Raw genomic sequence first — 26532 nt, 5'->3', positions numbered from 1 at the left:
GAGCTCTTGGTTACCACAAAGTTATGTGTGCCACTACTGTACATTCTGACTTATTTACATGTGTAATGCAATTTAATAGGGAAAATTTGATAAGCCATCATTATGATTAAATTTAAGTTTATTTTAATTAGGATGCCATAGAAAAATGTATGTTGCAGTAGTCTTTTCTATGACTTAGAAAGGCTTATATTGTTTAGAAAGTCTTTTGTTTATGATTAAATTTAAGTTTATTTTAATTAGGATGCCATAGAAAAATGTATGTTGCAGTAGTCTTTTCTATGACTTAGAAAGGCTTATATTGTTTAGAAAGTCTTTTGTAGGAGGTTAAATTCAAACAACCAAATAAAAACAATATTCTATTTGGTGGTGATAGGGAATGTGATCAATAAAGAATATGTAGGATTCAGCCAGGTGGTGGTGGCGCATGCCTTTAATCTCAGCACTCAGGAAGCAGAGCTAGGTAGATCTCTGTGAGTTTGAGGCCAGCCTGGGCTACAGAGTGAGTTCCAGGAAAGGTGTAAAGCTACACAGAGAAATCCTGTCTCAAAAAAAAAAAAAAAAAAAAAAAAAAAAGTAGGATTCTTCTAGGTCAGATATATTAATGTTTTGTTTCATAATATTGGTGAAAGATTCAGTTGTGTTATTTATATTGATTTACTTTTTCTTGGAGACAGTGTCTCACAAGGTAGCCTTGGCTGTCCTGGAACTCAGAGATCTGTCTGCAGAACTCATAGAGATTCATCTGCCTTACCTTCCAAGTCTTGTTTTGTTTAAACTGCATTATATGTTTTTATTAGTTAATTTTCCTAAATAGTGTATTTGCTGAAATATCATTAAAAATTAAAATAACAGTGTATGCTTCTCAGTTCTTTTTTTAATAATGATTTTTTTAATTTTGTAATTTAATTTTACATATCAGCCATGGATTCCCCTGTCCTCCCTCCTCTCCCCAGCCCTCCCTTCAATCCACCCTCCATTCCCACCTCCTCCAGGGCAAGGACTTCCCTTGGGATTCAGCTCAGCCTGGTAGATTCAGTCGAGGCAGGTCCAGTCCCCTCCTCCCTTCACCCAGGCTGAGCAAAATGTCCCAAGGAATGCTCAATCATACCACAAGGCCACATGCTCAGCTATGTTCATAGCAGCATTGTTTGTAATAGCCAGAACCTAGAAACAACCTAGATGCCCTTCAACTGAAGAATGGATAAATAAAATGTGGTACATATACATAATGGAGTACTACTCAGCAGAGAAAAATAATGACATCATGAGGTTTGCAGGCAAATGGATGGATCTAGAAAAAATCATCCTGAGTGAGGTAACCCTGACTCAGAAAGACAAACATGGTATGTACTCACTCATAGGAGGATACTAGGTGTAAAACAAAGGATGACTAGACTGCTACTCACAACTCCAGGGAGGCTACTTAGTAAAGAGGACCCTAAGAAAGACACAGGGATCGCCCAGTGACAGAGAAATGGATGACATCTACATGAGCAAACTGGACGAATGGAGAGCAAGGGTTGGGGGAAAGAGAGCTTTGGGGAGTGGGAGATCCCAGCTGGATCAAGAACAGAGAGGGAGAACAAGGAAAGAGATACCATGATAAATGAAGACCCCATGGGAATAGAAAGAAGCAAAGTGCTAGAGAGGTTCCCAGAAATCCACAAAGATACCTCCACGATAGACTACTGGCAATTGTCAAGAGAAAGCCTGAACTGACCTACTCTAATGATTGGATGGCCACACACCCTAACTGTCATGATAGAACTCGCATCCAGTGACTGATGGAAGCGGTTGCAGAGATCCATGGCTAGGCCCCAGGTGGAGCTCTGGGAGTCCAGTCAGCGAGAGAGAGAGAGAGGAGGGATTGTATGAACAAGAGATGTTGAAGCCATGATTGGAAAAAGCAGAGGGACAAATAGCCAAAGTAGTGGAAACACGTGAACTATGAACCAATAACTGAGGAGCCCTCTGGATAAGTGAGACAGTTGATTAGCTTGAACTGTTTGGGAGGCCCCAGGCAGTGGGACTGGGATCTGTTCTTAGTGCATGAGCTGGCTTTTTGGAGCCTGGGGCCTATGCTGGGACACTTTGCTCAGTTCTTAATATCAGGCTTTGGGCTTGCTTCTCAAAGATGTCCTTGAACTGGTTTCTGAGCTAAGTAAATTTTCAACTTAAAACAGATCTCAGAATCCTTACAGTTTCCCAAGGAAGTTACAATAGGAGCTCCACAATCATACTTAGCAAAAAACTTAAAAAAGTACTTACCTTAAAAATAATTATTATACTAGTATATAATATACTTTGAGCATATTACTTCTGTAAAACCACTTCTTCCTTTTTTTTAGACTGGCTCTCAGCCCAAGCAGGCCTAGAACTTTCTGTGTAGCCAAAGATGACACAGATTTGTTATCTCTCTGCCTCCTGTCACAAATGTTAGGATTAATGGCATGATCTACAATGCATAGCTTTATGTAGTGTTGTTGGGGTCTAAACCTAGGACTTTTTGTCATACACTGTCTACCAACTGAGATACAATCCAAAGCACTTTAAGTTTCATACATCCTATAATTAATTTTCCTGCTTTAGACCTGATTTCTTCTCAGATTGAATTGAGTAGTTTTTTTTTTTTTTTTTTGGTCAAAGTTATCATATAAATTTGTATAAAATATCTTTATTCTGATTGACAGCAAGTTACTTTTGTTTCAGATTCAAGCATCTACTTCTTTGCCAGTATCACAGATTTCTCAGAAGTTAATCCCTTTATTGGAACAGCCTTCTGTTGCTGAAGATGGTAAAGTGAAACTGCTTAAAGGAATTTTCTTTATTACACATGTGTAATTGAGGTAGTTTACATTTGAGGGATTTTTTTTCAGATGATTATGTGTAGGGGTATAAACATCTTTTTCTTTTAACATTAATTTCTCTGTATAGAATGATTAATAAGGAAAAATCAACAAATTAAAGTTTATGTCACATGTACATCGGATACATTCAGAAATGAGTCACTCAAAGGGTGATTAAAAGTTGGAACAAAAGGAAAGAAAAGTTGGGCTTCTAAGTAGAGGGATGCAAGTTGTAGGCAGGTGGCTTGGGAGACAGTAGCAAACAGTGGTGATGTCTATCACCCACAGTACAGTCAGCAACCTTATGATAAGAATGCCTTGACCATGCTTCCGAAGAAGGCCTGACTTCAAAGAATAATAGCTCGTGCAAGTTGGCCTTGGGGAGGAGGAAAAAAAAAAAAACACTACAAAGTTGGTGGTTGGGTGGGAAGAGAAGTGGGAGTGGATCTGGAAGAGTTTTCGGAGGGACAGTGAATATGATCAAAACACCATTGTCTGAAATCCTCCCTGATAATTTTTAAATAATTTAAGATACATTTACATATTTTTAAGAAGAATGGCTTTATTGTAGAGGGAGACCGCAGTATAGAGGTACTGTCCTATGTGCATTTTAGCATCCTTGTGAAAGGGAAGCTTGTGCTTTATTAGCAGAGTTACTTCTGCACTGCTTATAGACTTGTCTCAGTAGAGTCCTTGTGCAAGATGGTGTTCATTGGGAATTATCTGTCCTCCAGTTATAGGGAATGCCAGGCAGCAGCATTGTTCCTCAGATTTGTTAAAATAATATAATTTAAGTAGTCTTTAAAATTACATTTGTAGTGGTATCACTTTAACAAGAATAATTTGTAATTTTAAACCTAAGTATTACTAACAGAAGTCATTATTGAGTTTAGCATTAAAAAAAAGAAAGTTTATAGATGCCTAATTTATAATGTAGTATTTGAAGAAATTTGAGATAGTAAAGTTTTTTCCTAATTTTTTTGTTAAGGAGGAAAATGTTTTAATATCTGCATTTACATAAAAAAATTTACTTTGAAATATTCCACTGTCAAATGCCTGCTTTTTTCATGGCCATGTTGGAAAAAAATATATTCTATATTTTCAAGACTTTAAAGAAGACTAAATCTCAGAGAAATTTTTGTGTTCTTTTGTTATCTGGGAAATTTTTTGTGAGTATGTGGTGAGCAGAGAGATGTTATGTATGAGGTCACATGCTCTAACCAGTTTTAGTTAATTAGGGATGTATTGCAGTTTAGTATGTTTTGAACTTTCTTTTACTAGTCCTTTTTATAATATTTTTTAACTTTGAAAGTTTCATAAATTTATATAGCATGTTTTAATCTTATCCATCTACCACTACTCCTTCCAATTCCCCTCTAGTCCTCAACACTCTGTATCTCTCTGACTTATGTCCTTTGTCATTGTTATTAATAACCCGAGTCCAAGTAGTGCAACACATATGTACATGAGTGTGTGGCTATCCTCTTGAGGCATGAGCATTCTGATAGGGGCCATGTCCTTAAAGAAGAGTGATTTTCCCTTTTCAATAGCCATCTCATTCCAGTAGTGTAACTAAGTGGTTTAATATTTTTACTGTTTTAGATCCTAAACCTTTAATATAAATTCTAGGGAAACATGGCACTCTGCTCATAACTTTTAAATTCAAGGTCATTGTAGGACATAATGGAAAATCTTTAAGATACCGCCCAAAGACCTAATTGGCCAAAGAAAACAAGTTATCAGCAACTAACAATAGTCTCTTACTAAATTTTTATTAATTCATGCCTGCAGGGAAATTTTAAAGAAGGTAAGCAAGATAAGGCAGTGGTGGCTCAAGCCTTTAATCCCAGCACTCAGGAGCCAGAAGCAGGTGGAACTCAGTGAGTTCAAAGCCAACTTGGTCTACCAGCGAGTTCCAGGACAGCCAGGACTACACTGAGAAACTCTGTCTCAAACCCCAACTCTCCCCTACCCCTAAAAATAAATGTAACCACACATGTACTGAATTTGCTTATGAGCAATTGTTAATCAGTTTGGTACATTTAATTTTCAAAGAAATTTACTAGCCATTGTCTGAGCATTGGACCCATTCCTGTACCTAAATAATTTGCTCTTTCCCTAAAATTGTTACATTCCTCATCTTTCCCTCCTGTGTAAAGAAAGCTGGAATATATGAACCTCATTGGAATGCATGGACAATCACAGTGTTGTGGTTGATTCTCTCTCCCCAGTTCATATTAATTTGTTTTTGTACCTTTTCTGCTGTTTGTAGTCAGTTCATTCCAGCAAACTTGTTAACTTTGATCATCAAAGGGAAGCTTTTCTTTTTACCCTACAATAAATCTGCCGACAAAGGTATAAGTCATGGTTGGGGCAGGTGGTGTGAGAACTCCTCACACTACTCAATTTAAAACTGTTTTCATTGTTTTGAGTAGTTGATAAGTGGAATCTTTCATCTACTATTTTTATATCATGGTTGATTACTGATAAATAAAATTACATTAAATGAAGCTGTAGTTAAAGAGGTACTTTATTAACATTTCTGGGCCTGACCTCTGTTGCTAATATTACAGAATTGTAAACTGAGTCCTGTTACACTATCCAGATATAGGGAGTATGGTAGCATGTTGCTTTCAATATTCATATTGTACACAATCATTATTTTCAATACATGTTATTGTTTTCTGTTATAAAACTATATATGAGTTTTTAAAGTTGAGTTTTTTCTTTTTAGATTTGGGAGCGATAGCTCAGTGTTTAAGTGTTCTTGATGTGCTTGCATAGCACCATAGTTCAGTTCCCAGCACCCACACTGGGCAGCTCACTACTGCCTCTTACTGCAGCTCAAGAAAATCAGTTGCATGCCTTTGTACTCTGTGAGCACATGTACATACCTGCACACAGATATACACAAATACACATAATTAAAAATAAAAATGAATCTTAAAAATGATTTTATGCCAAATATTAAATAATTTATAATTTCTATAATTTTTATTCTTTGCATTGTTATTTATTCAAAATTAATTTCTGTATTCTTTTCTCTAGCTTTTGTGTTCTACTTTTAATATAGACCCATAGCATTTTAATGCTTAAATTATTTCAGAAAAAATGTAAAAATGTTAAACAGATTACTTCTGTTGTTGACTTAAAATATTTTATTAAATTTAGACTCAGAAGAGGAATTTTTTGATGCACTCTGTAGTCCTTTGGAAGAGAATCCTCAAATTCTATCTAAATTTAAAAGTTGTCGACCTAAAAAATTACAAAAGAAAGATAGTTCAATGAATTTAATTCAACTTTCCATGCGGTTTGAAGTAGCAGAGGTATGTATTATGATTACATATGTCAGTTATGTGAATTGTCATTTATAATTTGTGCAGTTTACTTATATAGTGCCTTTACTAATAGATACTGTTCAAGGTATATGGAGATGTGGTGTATGCTTTCCTTCATTTTTTTAAGATTATCTTTTTTTTATTAAGAAATTTGTTGTTCATTTTACCTACCAACTACCCCCTCTGTTCCCTTCTCTCTTCCCCACCAGCCTTTCTCTCCCAAACAACCCCCCATTCCATCCTCCAAAAAGGTTAGGCATCCCATGGGGGGTCAGCAAAGCCTGGTACATTCAATTGAGACAGGTCAAAGCCCCTCATCAATGCTGTGCAAGGTGTCCCACCATAGGTAATGGGCTCCAAAAAGCCAGCTCATGCACCAGGATGTATCCTGATCCATCTGCCAGCGGACCCTTATCTTTCTTCAGAATTAATGTTTAAGTGGTATATTGTGGGTAGTTTTCCAATACATATTTTTTGATGATGATTATACAATGTAAATATGCATTGTATGTGTGTGTGGAATAGAAAATAAATATTAAGTTTAAATTCTTAGCATACTACATATATATCTTCTGTGTTCATATATCGTTATCACATAGGTAACCTATGTGCTTTGCCTTTCTTCTACAGGTTTTGATTCAATTTTATCACCTTGTGGGAGACTGTGAACTACCCGTGCTAGAAATGGGTGTTTTAGGATTGGGTACAGAAGTTGAGATTAGAAAATTTGATTTGAAAGCAAATGCCTTTTTGAAGGAGTTCTGGTTAAAATGTCCAGAATACTTAGGTAAGACTATTAAAATATATAAATTACTTTTAAATTTGTTTACCTATTGTAGAACTTTCTATTCCTTAGACTTTGAATCAATATATTTATATTATGAAATAGTTTTAAAAAAGGAGAGACAGTTACATTCAAATTTATATTAGTCTGTTTTCTTTAATACATTTGTAATTAAAATATAATTTCATCACTTACCTGTAGCTGAAGTTTTCCTGGTCCTGCCCAGCTCCTGCAGCCCTAGGGACGCTTGGACCCAAGTAAACACACAGAGGCTTATATTAATTAAAACTGCTTGGCCATTAGCTCAGGATTATTATTGACTGGCTCTTACACTTAAATTAACCCATAATTCTTATTTATGTTTAGCCACGTGGCTTGATACCTTTTCTTAGTTCTGCCTTCACATCTTGCTTCCTCTGTGTCTTGCTCACAACTCCCCTCTCTTCCCAGAATTCTCTTCTCTCTTTGTCCCACCTATACTTCCTGCCTGGTTACTGGCCAGTTAGCACTTTATTTATTAACCAATCAGAGCAACACATTCACAGCATACAGAGTGATATCCACAGCACTTACCCTTCCCTTCCCCTCTACTCTCAAATCAATAGTACCTTTCATTCTTTGAATATTACATATGTGTGTGTATACACAAATACATAAATATAATCTGCTGAGTCTGTTTTTGTTGCATGTATATGGATGACTTCAGGGCTGACTACTTTGTATTAAATAAATAGCTTGGGTGATCATCCCTGGGAGAGGCTAATTCTACCTCTCTTCAGCAGTCATTATTTGCCTATAGTTTTTTGTCTAGGGTTAGGACCCTGTGAAATTTTCCCTATTCTACACTAGCATGGCTACTGATATTGCCATTGTTCTGGTCCTGTTTGTGCAGCCATTTCTAGAAGAGACTGATTCACAGCAGACTTCTGGCTCATATCATCTTTCCACTCCCTCTTCCATGATGTTTGTTTTCTGAGCCATAGATGTAGCAGCTGTCACATCAATGTATCCATTAATCTCTGTATTTTGATTTTTTGCCATAGTTTCATTTGCTATAAATCGAAGATTCTTGCTAGGTGGTTGGTGGTGGTGCACACCTTTAATAATAACACTTGGGAGGCCGAGGAAGGCAGATCTCTGTGAGTTCAAGGTCAACCTGGTCTACAGAACTAATTCCAGAACAGCCAGGGCTACACAAAGAAACCCTGTCTAGCCAAACCAAAAAAAAAAAAAAAAAAGAGAGAGAGAGGAGGAGGGAGGAAAAAAAAAGAAAGAGAAGCTTCTTTAATGAGGGGTTGTATCAGCACATAAATCTAAATATTGGGGGCTAGGAACCACAGATGAGAGAGAACATGTAGCATTTGTCTTCCTGGGCCTGGATTACCTCATTGAATACAATCTTCTCTAGGTCTATCTACTTAACTACAGATTCCATCATTCACTTATCAACTTGCCCAACAGTGTGATGTGTTTGTTATAGTTGATTCTATTCATGTTATTATCACCTGAAATCCATTATTCGTATTAGACTTAAACATTTGTGTTAAACTTATATGTTTGGACAATATATAAAGAACAAGTTTCTATGGTGGTATCACCATAAGCATGTTTTCACCATGTTGAATATCTGTTGTCCTCCACTCCTTCCTCTGTGGTACCTGGCTTAAAATCATCTCCCTGTCTTTCATGCTTTACCTTTTTATCTGAATATATGATTGGAAAAATGCAGTGTACATCCTTTTAAGGTTGGCTTCTTTTAGTAATCTGTGTTTAAATATTCTCATTATATTTTCATGGCTTGACAGCTAGTTACTGTTGACCAATAAATAATATTCCTTTGTCTAAGAACATTATTGTTACCTATCCACCTATGCATAATAGATATCTATTATGGTTACCTGTCCACTCACTTTATAAAGGACATGTTGACTTCTTTTAAGTTTTGGAAAATTTTGAATAAAGATGCTATAAATAACTATATGCAGATTTTGGTGTAGACCTAAGCTGTCTTGTTTCTTTGGATAAATACTAAGGAGCATTAAGTGGTGGAAATTACGTTCAATGAATAACTTTTGTAATGAACCACCAAACTCTTCAGTGGTTATATAATTTTTCACTTTTGCTGGTAAGAAATAGGAGTGCTTTTTGTTCATTCTTGTCAGTATTTTGTTAGTGTCTGGGCTTGAGTACTTCTAATATATATATATATATATAATGGCAGTTTGAATTTCTCTGATGATACATGTCAAGAACCTTTCATGTGCCAGTTTGTCATTGCTTCTTTGATGAGTGACATCTGCTATGTTCATTGACTCTTGTAAAAATTATGGATCAAATTACGTAGTTTAACCCAAATGTAGGTCAGAGGACATGCATTTGTTTGGTATCACATTGTCTCCTTGTTCTCTAGCTTTTGGGAACTTGAGTGTGATGGACTGTGTTATAATTATCTCTTGGTCTCCCTAACTTGAGTGTGGTACAGTATATGACAGTTATCTCTTGGTCTTACAAACTTGGATGTGGTGAATTATGTCATAGTTTCCTTTTGGCTGCACTAACTAAGTGTGGTGGACTGTGTCACAGTTATCTCTTGGTCACACAAACTTGAGTGTGGTGGATTGTACCACAGTTATCTCTTAGTCACACACAGATCATATATAGGTGTTCAATTTTTGTTCTGTTATGTCAAAATTATATTCTGTTCTTTTGCCCCAATGTAATTTTTTTTTTATTATTATTAGAAAGAGAAGTAAACCAACTGGATAGTGTTCTCTAATGTGTATTTTATATAGTGTTCTCTAGTGCTCTAGGGTTTCACTGTGTAGCCCGGGCTATCCTGGAACTCTATGTAGACCAGGTTGGCCTGGAATTCCTGCCTGCCTCTGCCTCCTGAATGCTGGGATTAAAGGCATGTTCTACTACTGCCTGGACTTTATGGTTAACTAGTGGCTAACTCTGCCCTCTGATCTCCAGGCAAGCTTTATTTGTCAGAACACAAACGTAGTATCACACAAAACTCTAGTAATCCAGAATTGGTAGTATAGCCATGGTTAATTTTTATGTTTATGCTTAGTTTTTGTTTCTCAAAGGCAAAGCATAAGTAAATATTTGCAAACAAAAAGCATTATATACCATCTTTACTGTACCTAATCCTAAAACAGTTTGCTCTTATTTTCTGAGAAGAGGTGAGTAGCAGAGTTGTTTTGTGAAAAGCAAATCACCTGATAAACAGCTGTTCAGGAAGCTGGTAAATGTGTGAATGAAGTGTAGATCTTCTTAAAGTTGAAAAATGTAGTCAATACCTAAAATAGGGAGCTGGTTCATGTACTTAGAGTTTTTAAGTTTGAAGGAGTACATGTACATTGCGCTATGTTTTTCTCTGTAAGAATAAGTTACTTAGTTACTTATTCCTTTATCCCAGTCTCTAGAATACTGATTTTTAGCAGCCATAAGTAATTTGATAATGATAGTCTTAAGGGTTATACAGAAATCTCTCCTCTAGCAGTTCTCATAGAATATCTCATTTTGAACAGAATCAGTAATGTAACTAGTAAACTGCTATATACTGCTAAGACTGATTTTTTTTGTTGTTGCTAAGACTGATTTTTATCTAGTATGTATTAACATGTAATACTTTCTTGATGTCTCAACAACTAGCATTTTCAGAGATACTGGCTTTTTTATTTCAAGGCGTTGTTATGACTCAATTCTAGAATTCTTCATGCTTTTTCATTACCGCTAAAAGTTATTTTGGTTCTTCTTTAACAACTTGCTAGTTTTGTTACTGACTTGTCTAGATGTAGGAAGGTTTGAGACTTCTGTATTGAAGTACAAAGGGAAGAATAGATACGTTGTATGGAGAAGTGACACTTTTTGAGTTTAAAAAACAAAAAGTAGAATCTAGGGAAATCTTTTTCAATAATAATTACTAATGCCTTCATTTATCTTAGTATAATTTTTCTACCAAGAAATAATCCTTAAACTCTTTTTAGATGAAAACAAGAAACCAGTTTATTTGATCACCACCCTGGATAACACAATTGAGGATTTGTTAACATTGGAATTTGTGAGGGTAAGCAGTTCTGATTTCACCTGATTAGCAGGCTGATGTAGTATTTAAATTTATAATTTAGTGTGCTTAATCCTTAGTAACTTAGTCAATTCCTCTGTTTGAAAGGTCTTTCTGTTTTGTCATTATTGTCCTGTAGTCTGGATTCACGGATACTTCATACAGAGAGCAAAGTACCTTATGTTCTAAGAAGGAAGGGCCATTAGGTTGACTTTTCCCACCAGACTATTGAAAAAGAATCAAATGTACAGTGTTGATGACATTTCTTTTTATATGTGGTGAAAAAGGATGAATTTACTTCATTTCTGCTATTGTCTGGCTACCTGCTTTTTAAGTGTCAGTGATTCCATTCCATTTGTATTGATTTGTAATATCTTTAAAAATTTTATGAATCTAGCCGGGCGGTGGTGGCGCACGCCTTTAATCCCAGCACTCGGGAGGCAGAGGCAGGCGGATCTCTGTGAGTTCGAGGCCAGCCTGGGCTACCAAGTGAGCTCCAGGAAAGGCGCAAAGCTACACAGAGAAACCCTGTCTCGAAAAAAACCAAAAAAAAAAATTTTATATATATATTGTGTGTGTGTGTGTGTATGTAACATACTATCCACCTCAGTTATAGTTAATTTTTGTATAGTGTACAGATCTTGAAAAATTTACAACTATCATGCAATTGTGGACATTACACATCTTCCTATCATGTTCTAATAGATACATTTTCTCTTTGGATAGGCTGAAAAAAACGCACCCAATTTGAAATGTACCTATAACAATGTTTTACAACTTATTAAGGTATGAATATATAATTACTTATTTTAAAATTAGAAATTGTATTTCTATATCTAGATGTCTTACCAATAATTATTTTATAATTGGAATTATAAGATTCCCCAGGAATAAAGCTGAGTATTTTAAATTATATGCTTTATACCACAAATCATAGGGTCTTTCAAAGACCATCAAGTCAGATTTTTTTTTTGACCTAGTACTAAAATCAGTTTTGTCCTATAGGTTAATTTTTCCTCTTTGGATATTCATTTACACACTGAAGCACTTCTCAATACAATGAATTATCTTAATAATATCCTTCCACAATTAGAGCAACAATCTGCCCCAGGGTCTGTTGCAGAGACTGAAGACAAAGGAGATATCATTAAAAAACTTGGTATATTTCTTTAAAATTTAAGTTTTTGGTTTTTGTTGTTGTTTGGGTTTTTGGGGCGGGACTTGTGTTTTTTTGGGGGGGGTTCACCAATTGGAATAGTAATTTTAGGCTCTGGTGTTCCTTTTAATTAGACAAATAACTAAAATGATTTATCATATACCCAGTTAATTTTAGAGAATAGTGATAAAGGGACTGATTACGGCCAAAACAAAATGTTTATTATGTAATAGATTTGAGTTGAAAATTAGACAAGAAATATTTGATTTAAAGTTTATATGACATTATTTTAAATTAAAAAAAATGTAACTGACCACATTTGAGTATTGTCATCATTGTTTTTAATCAGAGTGCAGGTTAAGATTTGAGATACTCTAAATCCAAAATTTCTTGAGTGTAATGGTAATGCTCAAAAAGCCTTTGATTTTGGAATTTTGAATTAGAGATACTCTATCAATTACCATTTAGAACTGTGGGTATTTGTGCTTTCCATAATGATAGTTGTCTCAAAGATTCATAGTTATTTTAAAAATTTCTTAGTTTCAAATGATTAGTCACCTCTAAGAGCAGTCTTTGGCCTATTTGTGTTTGTTTCATTAGATAATTCATTTTTAGAGTTCTCAATTCAGTCAGAATATTTTCTCTTTGCTTTATAGTTGAATTGTAAATCTGATGTTATAATTATTTATGGTGATATTTTTGCTGCCAGGCATAGTGTGGTAATTACTAAACCTTTCTTTGTGTTACAATGTGATTTTTGTTTTGTAGCTTTAAAGCTACCCACGAATGAAGATATTATTACCTTGCAGCTTTTGGCAGAATTATCTTGTTTGCGGATTTTTATTCAGGATCAGAAACAAAACATTTCTGAAATTAAGATTGAAGGTAATACCATCTCATGAAAATATATTTAAAATTATCAAATTGAAGACAAAGAAAAGCAATTATTCATTGTTTTATTCCTTCAGGGCTTGATTCTGAGATGATTATGAAGCCATTAGTCACTGAAATAAATGCAAAACTAAGGAATATAATTGTGTTAGATTCTGATAAAATGGCTGTATACAAAAAGGTAAGATTTTGGGTTTTTTAAAAATTGTTTTTATTTTTATTTCATGTGGGTTGGTGTTTTGTGCATTTATGTCTATTTGAAGGTATCAGATCCTCTGGAACTGGAGTTACAGATTTTTGTGGGCTGCCATGTGAGTGCTGGGATTTGAACCTAGGTCCTCTTGAAGAGCAAATGCTCTTAACCACTAAGCCATCTCTCCAGCGCTGAGATTTTTTTTTTCTTACTAAGTACTAATGTATCATTAAGTATGTAATTTTCATATCAATTAGATAGGGAATTGTCATGTATTAGCAGTATCTTATGCATAATGGGTTTTGGAGTCAAGCACAATTGATTTATTAGTTTTGATACTTAATATTTGTGTGACTCTTTCAGTTACCCAGTGTAGTCTTTTATTTATATAATTAAGATTATGATTTTCTAAGTATGCAATGCTCCTGGAACAAATAGGCTCTTTGGGTGGTTGGGGGAGGAGTGTTGCTAATAATGCTTCTTTTAAGAACACTTAAAAATAAAAGTATTTTGTCTTTAAATATCCTGAACTGGGCTGGAGAGATGGCTCAGTGGTTAAGAGCCCTGGCTGTTCCAGAGGTCCTGAGTTCAGCAACCATATGGTGGTTCACAACCATGTGTAATGAGTTCTGGCACCCTCTTCCGGCTGTAGGCGTACATGCAGACAGAACACTTGTATACATAATAAATAAATGAATCTTTTAAAAAAAATCTTAATTCTCTTGTCTGAATTCTGCCTCATCTAGGTTCTTCTCTCTCGTTCTTACCCAGCTAGTACTTCCCCATCTGGCTCTTCCTCATCTTCCATCTCATCCACACGTTCTCTCTGGTCATAATCCTCCTGTCCTTCTTAGTTCTCTCTCCATTCTCAAGTTCTCTACTCTTCTCTTCCTCTCTGTGTCCTTCTACCTCTAAATCCTTCTCTGAAAATAAAACTGCCTTTTTATTCCTTTGACCCTTATTCCTCCAAGCTATCTGCTCCTACTGTTTCTGGCGAGTGTGCTATGTTGCTAGGTAACTTGGCTAGGCAACTTGCATCATAGCTAGATGTACCTGTAAATTGGAACCCTTTAGTTCTGAGTTAATTGTTAAGGGTGGATCTAAAGCTAGAGATAAGACTTTGGAAAGGAGAAGGTTAAGCTTAATTGGCACATCTGCCAGGCCTTCTCAAACAGGTAGTCTGGATGCCTAAGTCTGTTCTTAGAGAGTACAGAGGTATCTCTGGTAAGGTACTTAGCTCCAACTGGGAATGGACCTGACCAGATGCTGCCAATGACTATAATTACAGGGAGGCTTGAACTGGGGTTCTGGCTGTGCATAGCTGTCAGCGCAGAAGGTTATCTAAATATTCCTAGAAATGGTTAGGTGAGGAGTTAGAGGTCTATAAAGTTAGTAAAGCTATAAGAAGAAGAGGGTCCAAGCTAAATTGTGCGAAGCTATTACTTAAGGTCCACCTGACCTAGTCATGTGGAATTTACCTTATTTTCAGGAGACTTATTATGTGGTGGTTTGGACTGTTGTTACTGTTAGTCCTTGAATGTGGCTAAGGGAGATATCTGATTCCAGCACTAAAAGGAGAAGAAACAGATGGGCCTGAGGAAAGGAAGTCTTTCCTGAGAAAGTTCTCCAAATACCTCCAATGTATATGTTCAAATAGTCATCAGTCCACATTGTTAGCAGTTCTTAGGAAAAAATCAATTGAGAAAGCTATGAAGGCACACATGATTTTCATAACAGAAGACAGCTGTTATATGACAAGCCAAATAACACCAAAAGCTCCTTGGAATTTGGCTTCCTCTGAAGGAATTTCTTGATCCCTTCAGGTAGTGATTTTGCCATAACTAGCAGAGTTCTCATAATACATTCTCATCTGTGGCCCATAGCAGGAAATGAAGATATAGATAGTTATGAGCTTCCATGTGGGTGCTGGGAACTGAACCCAGGTCCTTTGGAACAGCAGTAAGTGCTCTTAACTGCTGAGCCATCTCTCTAGTTCTGTCATCATCACTGATACAGTCATCAACTGATTTTATGTGAGAAACAAAAATTATATATACAGCCGGGCGGTGGTGGCGCACGCCTTTAATCCCAGCACTAGGGAGGCAGCGTCAGGCGGATCTCTGTGAGTTCAAGGCCAACCTGGGCTACCAAGTGAGTTCCAGGAAAGGCGCAAAGCTACACAGAGAAACCCTGTCTCGGAAAAAAAAAAAACAAAAAATTATATATACGTGCATGTGTATTAATAAACAGTGATTTAGCACAAAAGTCTCCAAATTTGCATGACTTGTAGAAATAAGGAACAAGATTTTTAATGCTGATTATAATTTCCAAAGTTATTATTTGCTCCTCTGTCACTTTTACTTTAGGATTTATAGTATATTTAGGACAATGAAGGATAGAGCATACATTTTTATTTTTCTAGAAAGTGATGCTGACAGAAATAAAATTATCTACTAAAAGCTGTACAGATAGTAACAGAAATTACTCATAGCACCAAACATTGATTTTTTTCCCTTCTGTATTTTATTTTTAAAATAATGCCAAATTAAAATATAGCTTAAAAGAGGTACAGATTGAAAAGTCTCTTTCTCCTGTTGTCTTGCTCCACTATCATTTTCCTTGGATTCCAGTGTAGGTAGTTTTTTTAACATGAACTACTCCATTGAGTAACCAGAGCAGCGTAAGTTTTTTACTCTGTATTAAAATTTTGAGGTAATTATGCTGTGATATACATCGACTGTTGTCCTCTAAGGTGTTACTGATAAATTAAACTCATTACTGTTACAGATTGTAACTTTCAGACCAAGTCATTGTATATTAATTAGAGCAGCATTCTCTATTTACAAGTCTATTGTTGAATAGTACTAATATTATTGAAGACATATTTCATTGAAATAAAACATTTTGCTAGATTCTTGTTTCCTTTTATATAAAGACATTTAATTAAGTTTTTTTTTTTAAATCCAGTTTTGAGTGCTTGCTAATTTTGGGTGACAAATATAAATGCATTTTTAATTAGTTTCCTGTTTCTAGATTTGTTATCAGGTTCATTTTGAAAATTAGTTAAGAAATTATTTCTATTAGGTTACAGTCTTCCCTTGCTCACACTAGACCACTCCCTTGGTAGTCTCTCCCTTAGTCCTGACTATTAAAATCACTTGTTTGCTGTGACTGTAAGACAGTTTCAGCCTCAACCTCTTGACTCCCATATTGAAGGCAAGTTTGAATTACAGCTTTACCCATATCTAATTTCTACCTGACTCCTGGTTCTTCATGGAATGCCTTCCCTTATGTACCCTGTCAGACTTCACTGAAAGTTATTGTTTCCCTTTGTTCTTGGGAATTGATGTCTCTTTTCCTTCAGGACTCTGCCATGCCATTCATTCTCTGTAATGAAGCTACTCTTGGGGCCTGAAGGCCAGACCCTCCTGCTTCTGGGCCCCACCATGGTTGCCCATGTCTATCATGCTCCATCTTTTTCTGAATAAAGGTCTTCTGAAGAGTAATTTGTACCAGTTACTTTCTACCAAGTAAGAAGTTACTTTCTTTCAAGTAACAAGAAAAACAACTAATATACTTTATACCAGAAATTTGTGAGATGTGTGTTGTTTTGTTCTTAAATGTTTGGTGTGCATCAACAAAGATTGTGTATGGTTAAACCTAGGTCTTAATTTTACTTCTCTTCTACATGATAATTTCCTACTACTGCTTACTGATAACTTATTTTAATTTAAATAATAATCATAAATCCCATACATATCTGAATCTTGTTTTCAGCTTTAGGGTACAAAAATTGAAGTACATAAAGTTTTACCTGTTATGGTCACTCAGCAGCCTGGATGTGAGTCCCAGGAATTCTGGGTCTTTATTTTAATTTAGATGGTGTCTTATTTTACTTACTTTTCTTATTGCTGTGATAAGCGATTTTGTACAAAAATAATTGAGGAAGATGGGGTTTATTTCATCTAACAACCTGAAGATTATAATTCATCACCAAGGGAAGGCAAGGCAGGAACTGAAGCAGGAAACCTGGAGGTAGGACAACACATGATGAACAAGCCAGTAAGTAGTGTTTCTAGGTCCTCCATGTTGTCTATTTCCAGGGATTTAACTCTGTAGGCTCTAGGGATCTAACTAAGTCACAGTAACAAGAAAAATAACTAATATCTTCCTCTTCCTCAACCCCATTACTACCCATCAAGCTTGCATGCATCAGGAACATGGGACAACAGCCTACAATATTAAGTAAAGAGCCAAATGTGTAAAATGACAACTTTCTGTGGGATAAGAGTAGAGGGAAAGTCAGAATGTTAGCACGGACCAGAATCCTAGCAACATAGCCTCAACTGTAGGTATAATATACAACTGAAGGAATGTGAAGCAATGGTATAATGCTTAGATTGGGCATGGTGGCACAGACCTTTTAATTCCAGCAATCTGGAAGCAGAGCAGACAGATCTCTGTATGTTTAAAGCTATTATGGTCTACATAGCAAATCTCAGGCCAGCCAGGGCTACATAGAGGAAAGAAAATACAATTGGCTTTCTCACCTTTTTTCCTTTCTATTCAGTCCAGGGCCCTAGCCTATAGGGTGATCTTACCCCATTTAGTTAATTTTTGACCCCTCCAGATAAACTCAAAGTTGTGTTTCACAGATGCCCAAGACACCTCTCTCTCTGTCTCTCTGTCTCTTTCTCTTCCTTCCCTCCTCCAGTTGTGATGGCATACCATGATATCCATGTAGAGAGTCCTAGGAAAACTTGCAGGATTCCTTTCACTTCACAGTGTGGGTTCTGAGGATCCAGTTCAGTTCATCAGACTTAGTGGCAAGTACCCTTACCTTTTGACCCATCTTCTTGGCCTTGTCTTAGGCATTTTTTAACCAATAAAATTGATACCTAAAAATAACCAGCTCAGAATACTTTGACAGTCATTTTCATTCCTGGCCAAGCATTCTTTAGTCTCAGAAATGGGATGTTCTTGAGGATCTGTTTCTCCTCCAGGCATCTTGATTGCTTCTTGACTTCTAATGTAAGACTGAATGAATATCTTACTGCATCCAAACTAAAGAGGACTTCTCATGGTCTGCTCTAATGAAGGCTTCTGGTCCTTTCCTTGGGTAATAAAGGGACTTTGTCTCCAACATTGGTGTTCAGTCAACCTTTCTTTGTCCTTATCTCTAAGATTTTGTATCTTTACCTGGGCCTGAGGTCAGCAAGGTTTATTGTCTCTCTTTTTGGTCAGAGAAAAATTCTGCTGATGCTTTGGGCCTTTGTAAGAAATTCACTTATTTATTTTTATGTGATGGATGTTTTCAAATCAAGTCTTTCTGTCTGTCTCTGCACCATGTCCATGCCTGCTGCCCAGGGAGTCCAGAAGAGGTTGTTGGATCCTGTGTAACTGGAGATACAAGCAGTTTTGAGCTGTCATGTGGGTGCTGGGAATTGAAGCCCAGTCCTTTAGAAGAATAATAAGTGCTCGTTACTACTGAGCCATCTCTCTAGGCCAGTTCTTTGGGCCTTGTATGGGATGAAAGTATTCTTATTTTTCTAAAACCAATACCAAATAAAACCTTAATTTCAATCTTAGTTTTTTCTTATGCACTCCCAAGAGAGGATAACAAACTACCTGCAACTGAGGTGCTATGTTTGCATTTCCCAGGGACTTTGTCTCCAACATTGCTGTTCAGTCATCCTTCATGTTTTAGCAGAATTGTTCTTACATAACTTATATGGTATTTGGCATCCCTGTAATCTTCTCTCCTTGAAGGTACCTGATTTTTCTTAGATGGTAGAGTACTTTTGTGTTGTCTTTTTGTTGTTTAATATTTCTAGTAGTAACAAGAAAAATTATAATTTCTTCTTCTTTTTCTTCTCCTCCTCCTCCTCCTTGTTTTTCGTCCTTCGGCCTTCAAAAAATCATACTTTTGCTTTCTTAGGAATTGTGGTTGATTTTCTTGATGGCTTTTCAATCCTCTGTTCTTGCTTCTAGAATTTAAGAGTTAAGAAAACTATGTTATACTTTGTTCCAAAATTTAAAAATATTAGTTTCCTATTTCTTATACTTTTGACTGGTAGTTATGAGGGTGGAAATTTTAACCCCCTCCCAGGCAATTCTTTGTTAGTGATTAAAATGATTCTTAACCAACTAATGAAGAATGAGAAGTTTAAAATTGAGTTATTCCATTAAAGAATGTGGGGGGGGGGATTGATTCAGAGTCCTCAGACCTAAAGAAATGAGACACTGAGCTCTGGTAAATTGTGCAGGTGGTATGTTTTAGCTTTGAAAATTACTAAAGACATTTTATATGATGACTGCCATCACAAGGCAAAAAATCCAAGTGAGATGCATATCTATTCTCCCCACTAAGAAGATAAAACTGGTCAAGGTAGACCTATTTATTTTCCTGACACTCAAAGATAACAACAGAAAACACGTTAGGTTACATGTTCTCATAAAGCATTTGGAATTGTTGTCTCATTTGTATTTACTCAAATACCTGGAAGATTTTTCAAATGGTAGAATATTTTATTATTATTTTGATCTTGGGGTACATTACTTCAAAAATTGATTGTAATAATTGGGATTCTTCTCTCATTAAGGCTGTTTATATCACTGGAAAAGAAGTTTTCAGCTTCAAAATGATTTCTTACATGGATGCAACTGCTGGCTCTGCATACACAGATATGAATGTGGTTGATGCTCGAGTTAATTTAACTGTTGGTTGCATTGAAGTTGTGTTTGTCACAAAATTTCTATATGCAATATTGGTAAGTATTTTAATAAATTATTTTAAATTCTAGGTAGAAATTGCTATGTGTTAAGTGTAGAGACCCTATCTCAAAAAATTATATGCATGTATGAAAATTTCAGAGTATACACATACATGCACACACATAAGTATATCTATCTTTGTTTTTTTTTTGTTGTTGTTTGTTTGTTTTTGTTTTGTTTTTTTAAACAAGGTCTCCAGACATAAACATGGCTGGCCTGGAACTTACAGAGACCCACATGCCTCTACCTGCCAAATGGTGGGTTTAAATGTATGTTTCACCATGCTTTGCCTAATAAAAATATATGTTACAAATTAAAAGTAGGTAAAGCATACTCATTCATCTTTGCTTTTTGTTGTACAAAAATAATTCATAGAAAAATTATATAGTATCTTCTGAATAAAAGATCACATTGGGTTAAAAGAAGTTCAAATAGATTAGAGATCAAGCTGGGAAGATTTTATGCCTGTATTGGTAGCTTAAAAGAAAATGGTCTTCATAGGGAGTGGCACTGTTAGGAGGTGTGTCCTTGTTAGAGGAAGTATATCACTGTGGAGGCGGGCTTTGAGGTCTGTTATACTCAATCTGCACACAATGTAGAACACAGTTCACCTCCTGTTGCCTGCAGATCACTATGTAGAACTCTCAGCTCCTTCTCCAGCTCATCTGCCTATATGCTGCCAGGAGGATAATGGACTAAACCTCTGAAATTTTACACCATCCTGAGTTAAATATTTCCTTTGCAAGAGTTACCGTGGTCATGGTATCTCTTCACAGCAATCTCTTAGAAACCCTAATATACACATATATACATATTTAAAATAATAGGTTGAGTACCATAACAACCAAAATGTTTTGTACCTTGTTTATATAACATTTTGACAAATATTTTAGTTAATTGAAAAATATTCTTTACATGTTAATATGTTAATATATAGTGTACTACATAAAATTGTGCATCTGTTATATATGTTATATGGTGTGCATTGATTAAACTTCCTATTGTTTAAATCATAAATGTAAATATTTGTATTTTCTACCTTCCAACTTTAAAACTATACCAAATACAGATGAAGTCACCATTAAGAAAATTATACTTTTGGAGGCAATGTAATTCTGTAGATATTACAGACTTTAAGAAATTAGATTGAATCTTGAAATGACTTTGCCAAAGAACTTCTGAGTTCTTTAGTTCTGCTTCTCATAAACATTTTCCTTTCCTATTGTACCCTTGTTGGCCATTTAATTTTTATGGTGTCATACTGATTTGTAGTCTCTTTTGTTGTTGTTGTTGGTGGTGGTGGTGTGTGTGTGTGTTATGCATGCTTATGTGTGTATGTACATACTGGTACATATGTATGTAGTTGTGTGTCTTCCTCTGTTGTTCTCTACCTTAGATATTGGGGCAGAATCTCATTCAGCTTGCAGATTTGGCTAGGTTGGCCTGCTTCAGGAATATCCTACCCACTTCTCCTGACTATTTAGATGAGGGGTACCACACCATCCTGGCTTTCTGTGTGGGGGCTAAGGATCCAGCCTCCATCCTCACAACTATGCTGTCTGCTTCTCCCTCTGGAATGTCTCCTAGCCCTGTCTCTGTTTTATGGCATCACTGATCTTTCACAGTACTGCTTCTACTGCTTCTGATGATTGGTGTATGAACTAGATAATCAAGTCTAAGACAGTAGTAGAATTAATAGGCCAAGTACAGCAGTATTTAAAAAGAAGGGATTCATGTTTTTATTTGGCAATGAGGAGCCCTCTTCTGTTACTTAAGAATTTTGAACTTTGTCTAACTTGACAGTGACCTTTTAAACTGAGGTTTCCCCCAAAAGTTTTTCTGTACAGCAAAAACAAAGATGAACAATTTTTAAAAATGGTCTTTTTTTTGAGAATTTCGTAATTGAGTGCTATATTTACATTATTTTCATCCCTTCTTCTGTACTCTCCAACTCCTCATGTGTTCCCCCTCCACACTCTTATTTCAATTTCATGACCTCTTTATTATTGTGTGTGTGTGTTTCTGTGTCTGTTTGTACCTTAAGAAAACGGATTCTTCTCTCTTAGCAGCTATTGGTTGTAGCTTTTCACCTATAGGTAGTATAGGGCAATCCCCTATCCGCATTTCCATGTCAGCTGGCACTCTTCATTATGCGTGTCTTGTTTATGTAATCATATTTTAGAGCTATCATGGATGCAGCTCCTCTGTCGTGTATAGAAAACAACACCTAACAGCGAAATATCCTGGTCCTCTGTATTTTAGAATCTTTTCTACCCCCTCTTCGACAATGTTCCCTGACCCGTGGGTGTAGGAGTTTGCATTGTAGATGTACTAACTAGAGTAGGGCCCCACATTATCCCTTAATTTCTGTACTTTGGCCAATTGTGGGTTTCTGTAATAGTTCCATGTATTGCAAAAAGAAGCTTCTTTGATGAGAAGTGAGAGATAGGCTGATTGTGGGCATAAGGGCAGGTATTTAGAATATAATTAGAAATTATATTGATTTGAGAAATGGGAGGAGCTGGGGTGATGGATCAGCAATTAACAGCACAGACTGCTCCTCTTGGGGACCAAGGTTTGGTTCCTAGCATCTGCATGGTGATTAACATCTCTAACTCAAATATCTGGGCATCAGATATTCTGTTCTGGCCTTTATAGACACTGCTTGCTCGTGGTACACACACATACATGCAAGAAAAATATCTATACATATAAAAAGCTTTTAAAGTTTTTTTTTTTTGAAAAAAAATTGCAGTAGTAGGTTGTAAGAAAAATCGTAAAAGGTCTTATTAATAATTAAAAAAAAATGCTGCTAGATATTGGGTGAAAGCTGAAAGATCAGAGAAACAGAACAAGCCAACCATGTTCTTACCTCTATGAAATCCTCAGCCTAAAGAGAGAGACTTCCTCTTTACTCATGCCTTGTATACCATTCTGTGCCCTGCCATCTTCCTTCCTTCCTAGTGTGTGCTACCATTGCCTGACCTCTATGTTTAATATAGTGGCTGGCTTTGTCCTCTGATCCCCAGGCAAGCTTTATTGGGGTACACAATATATCACCACAGTAGGTCTTCTTTGTGGGTCCATGACTTCACCTCAAAGTCATGGCTAGAAATACAGTATTAGACATGGATTCCCTCCAATTGGGTGGGCTTTAATCTTGAGTGTAACCAACAGCTCTGTAGTTGAACTTAAGGCCTATCAATAGGAGGCAGTCTGTGCCTAATATTATGTTTTTGGTTCATAGACTTTACCATTGGGTAGAACTATTGATTTTTTTTCTCTTTAACATATTACATAGCACCTTCTAATACTATGAGAGCAAATCCTGAGAGCAGAGGCTTTCTAGATAGGTTCCAGCTTGTTTCTTCAAGTCTTATGTCTGAAATATGTCATTTCTTCAACAGTAGGGTCCTCCTATCATCAAGTGCTGAGAGGCAACCAAAGGCAATAGTAATAACATACATTGTTTGGGGGGTTTCTGAGACTCACTGTGGCGAGCAACCCTAAGGAAGGTTTCCTGTGCCTGGCACTGGGTTTTTTGTTAAATAGGCTATAGCTCTTGGAGAGAGCATCATCACCTCATGATTCCATTTAAAATACACACACTTAGCCGGGCGTTGGTGGCGCACGCCTTTAATCCCAGCACTCGTGAGGCAGAGCCAGGCGGATCTCTGTGAGTTCGAGGCCAGCCTGGGCTACCAAGTGAGCTCCAGGAAAGGCGCAAAGCTACACAGAGAAACCCTGTCTCGAAAAAAAAAAAAAAAATACACACACTTAAAAAAGTTTATCAAATGATGTTTCCCTATGACTTTTAAAAACATCACTAATATTATGTAGCTCTTCTTCCTCCTCTCTCCTGTATTGTCCTCCCTCTCCTATTCAGGTAACATCCCCCCCCCCACCACCACCATTTTCCCTCTTTTGCTCTTCATAGTATCTGCATTTCCCTATCCTCCTTCTTCCTCCTGGCCCAGTCTCTTCCTACTTTCCTGACTTCTGAAGTTACTTGTTTTATGTAGTCAAATCTAAATATTCAAAGATAGGATTCACAAATAAGAGAGAACATGGAGTGTCTTTTGGGGTGTGAATCACTTCACTCAATATAATACTTTATTGCCACCCATTTGGTTGTGAATTTCATTTTTTTTACAATTGAATAGAATTTTGTTTTGTATATTTACCATATGTCCATTATCCATTCATCGAAGAAGGACATTTAGGTTGTTTCCATTTTCTTGCCTTTGTGAACAGGGTGGCAGTGAATATGGCTGAGCAAGTATATATCTGTAGTAGGATAGGGAGACACCTCCTTTTCCCTCTCCAGATCACATGTGCCCTGCTATTCCTCTCTCCTTTTCTCCTCGCTATCCATGTAGTGGTACTATTTTACTTTCCTAGTTTCTACAGGATATGTACTCACTATCTGAAGATTTGGAGCTAGGAGCCTCAAATGAGAGAGAACATGAACATTTGTCTTTCTGATTCTGGGTTACCTCACTCAGTGTGATATTTTCTGGTTCTATCAATTTACCTGTGAATTTCATGATTCCGCTTTACAGCGAAATAGTATTCTATAGTACCACGTTTTCATTATCCATTCAGCAGTTGAAGGACATTTAGATTGCTTCCATTCACTAGCTGTTGTCAGTAGAGCGCAATGAACGTGACAAGTATTTGTGGAGTAGGATGTCAAGTACTTTGTGCAGGCACATGCTGAAGAGTGGCATAGCTGAGTTACATATCTGGTAGATCTACTTTTATCATTTTGAGAATTTTCCACACTGATTTCCAAAGTGGCTGTACCACCGGGGAAAAAGGGCTCCCTTTCCCCCTCATCTTCACTTGCATTTGTTTTCATTTGTTTCCTTGACCTTAGCCTTTCTGGCTGGGTAAACTAGATGTAATTTGCATTTTCCTAAAGTCATGGAATACTTTCTAAGTTTTTTTTTGTTTTGTTTTGTTTTTTGAGACAGGGTTTCTCTGTGTAGCTTTGCACCTTTCCTGGAGCTCACTTGGTAGCCCAGGCTGGCCTCGAACTCACAGAGATCCACCTGGCTCTGCTTCCCGAGTGCTGGGATTAAAGGCATGTGCCACCAACGCCCGGCTAGATTTTTAAATCCATACTATAAACTGTGAGAAGTGCTTAGATCTTAGAGAAAGTGTGCCATAAGGAAATAATACCACTGAAACATTCAAGTATCCTTTTTTGCTTTGTTCTGATGACTAGATTTTTATTTTCTCACTGTATATTTGTTGTTCAGTTTTTCCAGCAGAGAATAATAAGTAAATAATGGGCTTTGTTGTACCAAGTTCTTTATGGAGGTAAAATTCATTTAATATAACTTATATTTAATATATTTAATGTTTTATTAAAGGTAATATTATATCATTCTATATCTTTATAGGATTTTATAGATAATTTTCAAGCAGTTAAAAATGCCTTGGCTGAAGCAACTGCTCAAGCAGCAGGAATGGCTGCTGATGGTGTAATGGAACTGGCTGGAAGAAGTGCAAGGTTTGCATTGGATGTTAACATAAAAGCTCCTGTTGTGCTCATCCCACAGTCTCCAGTGTCTCGGAATGTTTTTGTTGCTGATTTTGGATTAGTTACAATGAAAAATACATTTGTTATTGTAAAAGAAACCCAGAGTAATCTCCCACCTGTAATTGATTTGATAACAATAAAGTTGAGTGAAATGAGACTATACAGGTAAGCTTTTCACAGTGTATTTGTGTAAAATAATCAATTCTTAATTCTTTGACTAAAGGACTTGATAGCTTTAGAATTCTCTTTATAGTGCAATTTTATTCTATTATTACTCTACTTTGTGGGTTTTTTTTTTCAAGTGTCTTCTAGCTAGATCACTTACAGTCTTTCAAAAAACAACCTAGAAATATTTGAAAACTTCTCCTTAGATAATGATAAAAACTGCAAACTTATCTGAAGGGAGTATATTTTCATGTTTTTATAATTCTTTATAAGGATGAGGTAGAAATGGAAAATTTTGACATGAAACTCATATTCACTGTGCAACACATAGTGTTGCTCAGCCTATTCTGTCAGCTTTGGATATTTTTTAAGCAACTTTATTGAGAAATAGTTGACTTATAAGAGTATTCATTCCCTTTTTAGTCATTAATCTTTATGATATTATCTCTTATTTCTTATATTATTTGTTATATTCTTTTGCTCATCAGAATCAGTATAAGTATTAATTTTATGATTTCAAAGCTCTTGTTTTTTGTTTCATTGTTTTTTTTTTTCATTATGTTGTATTTCCTTTTTTTCATCTGTAAACTTTATATTCAGTTTTTCTCTTTATCTGAGTTTCTTTAGATCAACTAAGATTATTGATTTTGCATTCAACGTAAACCAAGCTTCCATAAATTTAGTTCCTCCCAAGCATCTTTGGTCCCTTTGGATTCTCATGGAGTTCCTGGCTTTGTCTTTCTCTTTTTACTGTTTGTGTGTAAGTCA

At 36.1% G+C, this 26532-nt stretch overlaps 1 protein-coding gene across 4 annotated transcripts in view; it reads left to right on the top strand.

Annotated features, from left to right (window-relative positions):
• The window catches only part of Vps13a (vacuolar protein sorting 13 homolog A), a 221886-nt gene that overhangs the window by 80071 nt on the left and 115283 nt on the right, over positions 1-26532 (top strand). For all 4 annotated transcript variants that reach the window (XM_028874876.2, XM_028874875.2, XM_028874877.2 and 1 more), the window contains exons 24-33: positions 2710-2794; positions 6018-6172; positions 6815-6971; positions 10961-11040; positions 11764-11823; positions 12043-12196; positions 12962-13078; positions 13162-13265; positions 19880-20047; positions 25460-25764. In XM_028874876.2, the coding sequence (XP_028730709.1) occupies positions 2710-2794; positions 6018-6172; positions 6815-6971; positions 10961-11040; positions 11764-11823; positions 12043-12196; positions 12962-13078; positions 13162-13265; positions 19880-20047; positions 25460-25764 (1385 nt within the window). The remainder of the gene's footprint in view (positions 1-2709; positions 2795-6017; positions 6173-6814; positions 6972-10960; positions 11041-11763; positions 11824-12042; positions 12197-12961; positions 13079-13161; positions 13266-19879; positions 20048-25459; positions 25765-26532) is intronic.

Source organism: Peromyscus leucopus, chromosome 1 (genome assembly GCF_004664715.2).
Source record: "Peromyscus leucopus breed LL Stock chromosome 1, UCI_PerLeu_2.1, whole genome shotgun sequence".
NCBI lineage: Eukaryota > Metazoa > Chordata > Mammalia > Rodentia > Cricetidae > Peromyscus > Peromyscus leucopus.
This window is presented reverse-complemented; position numbering and strand designations above follow the sequence as displayed.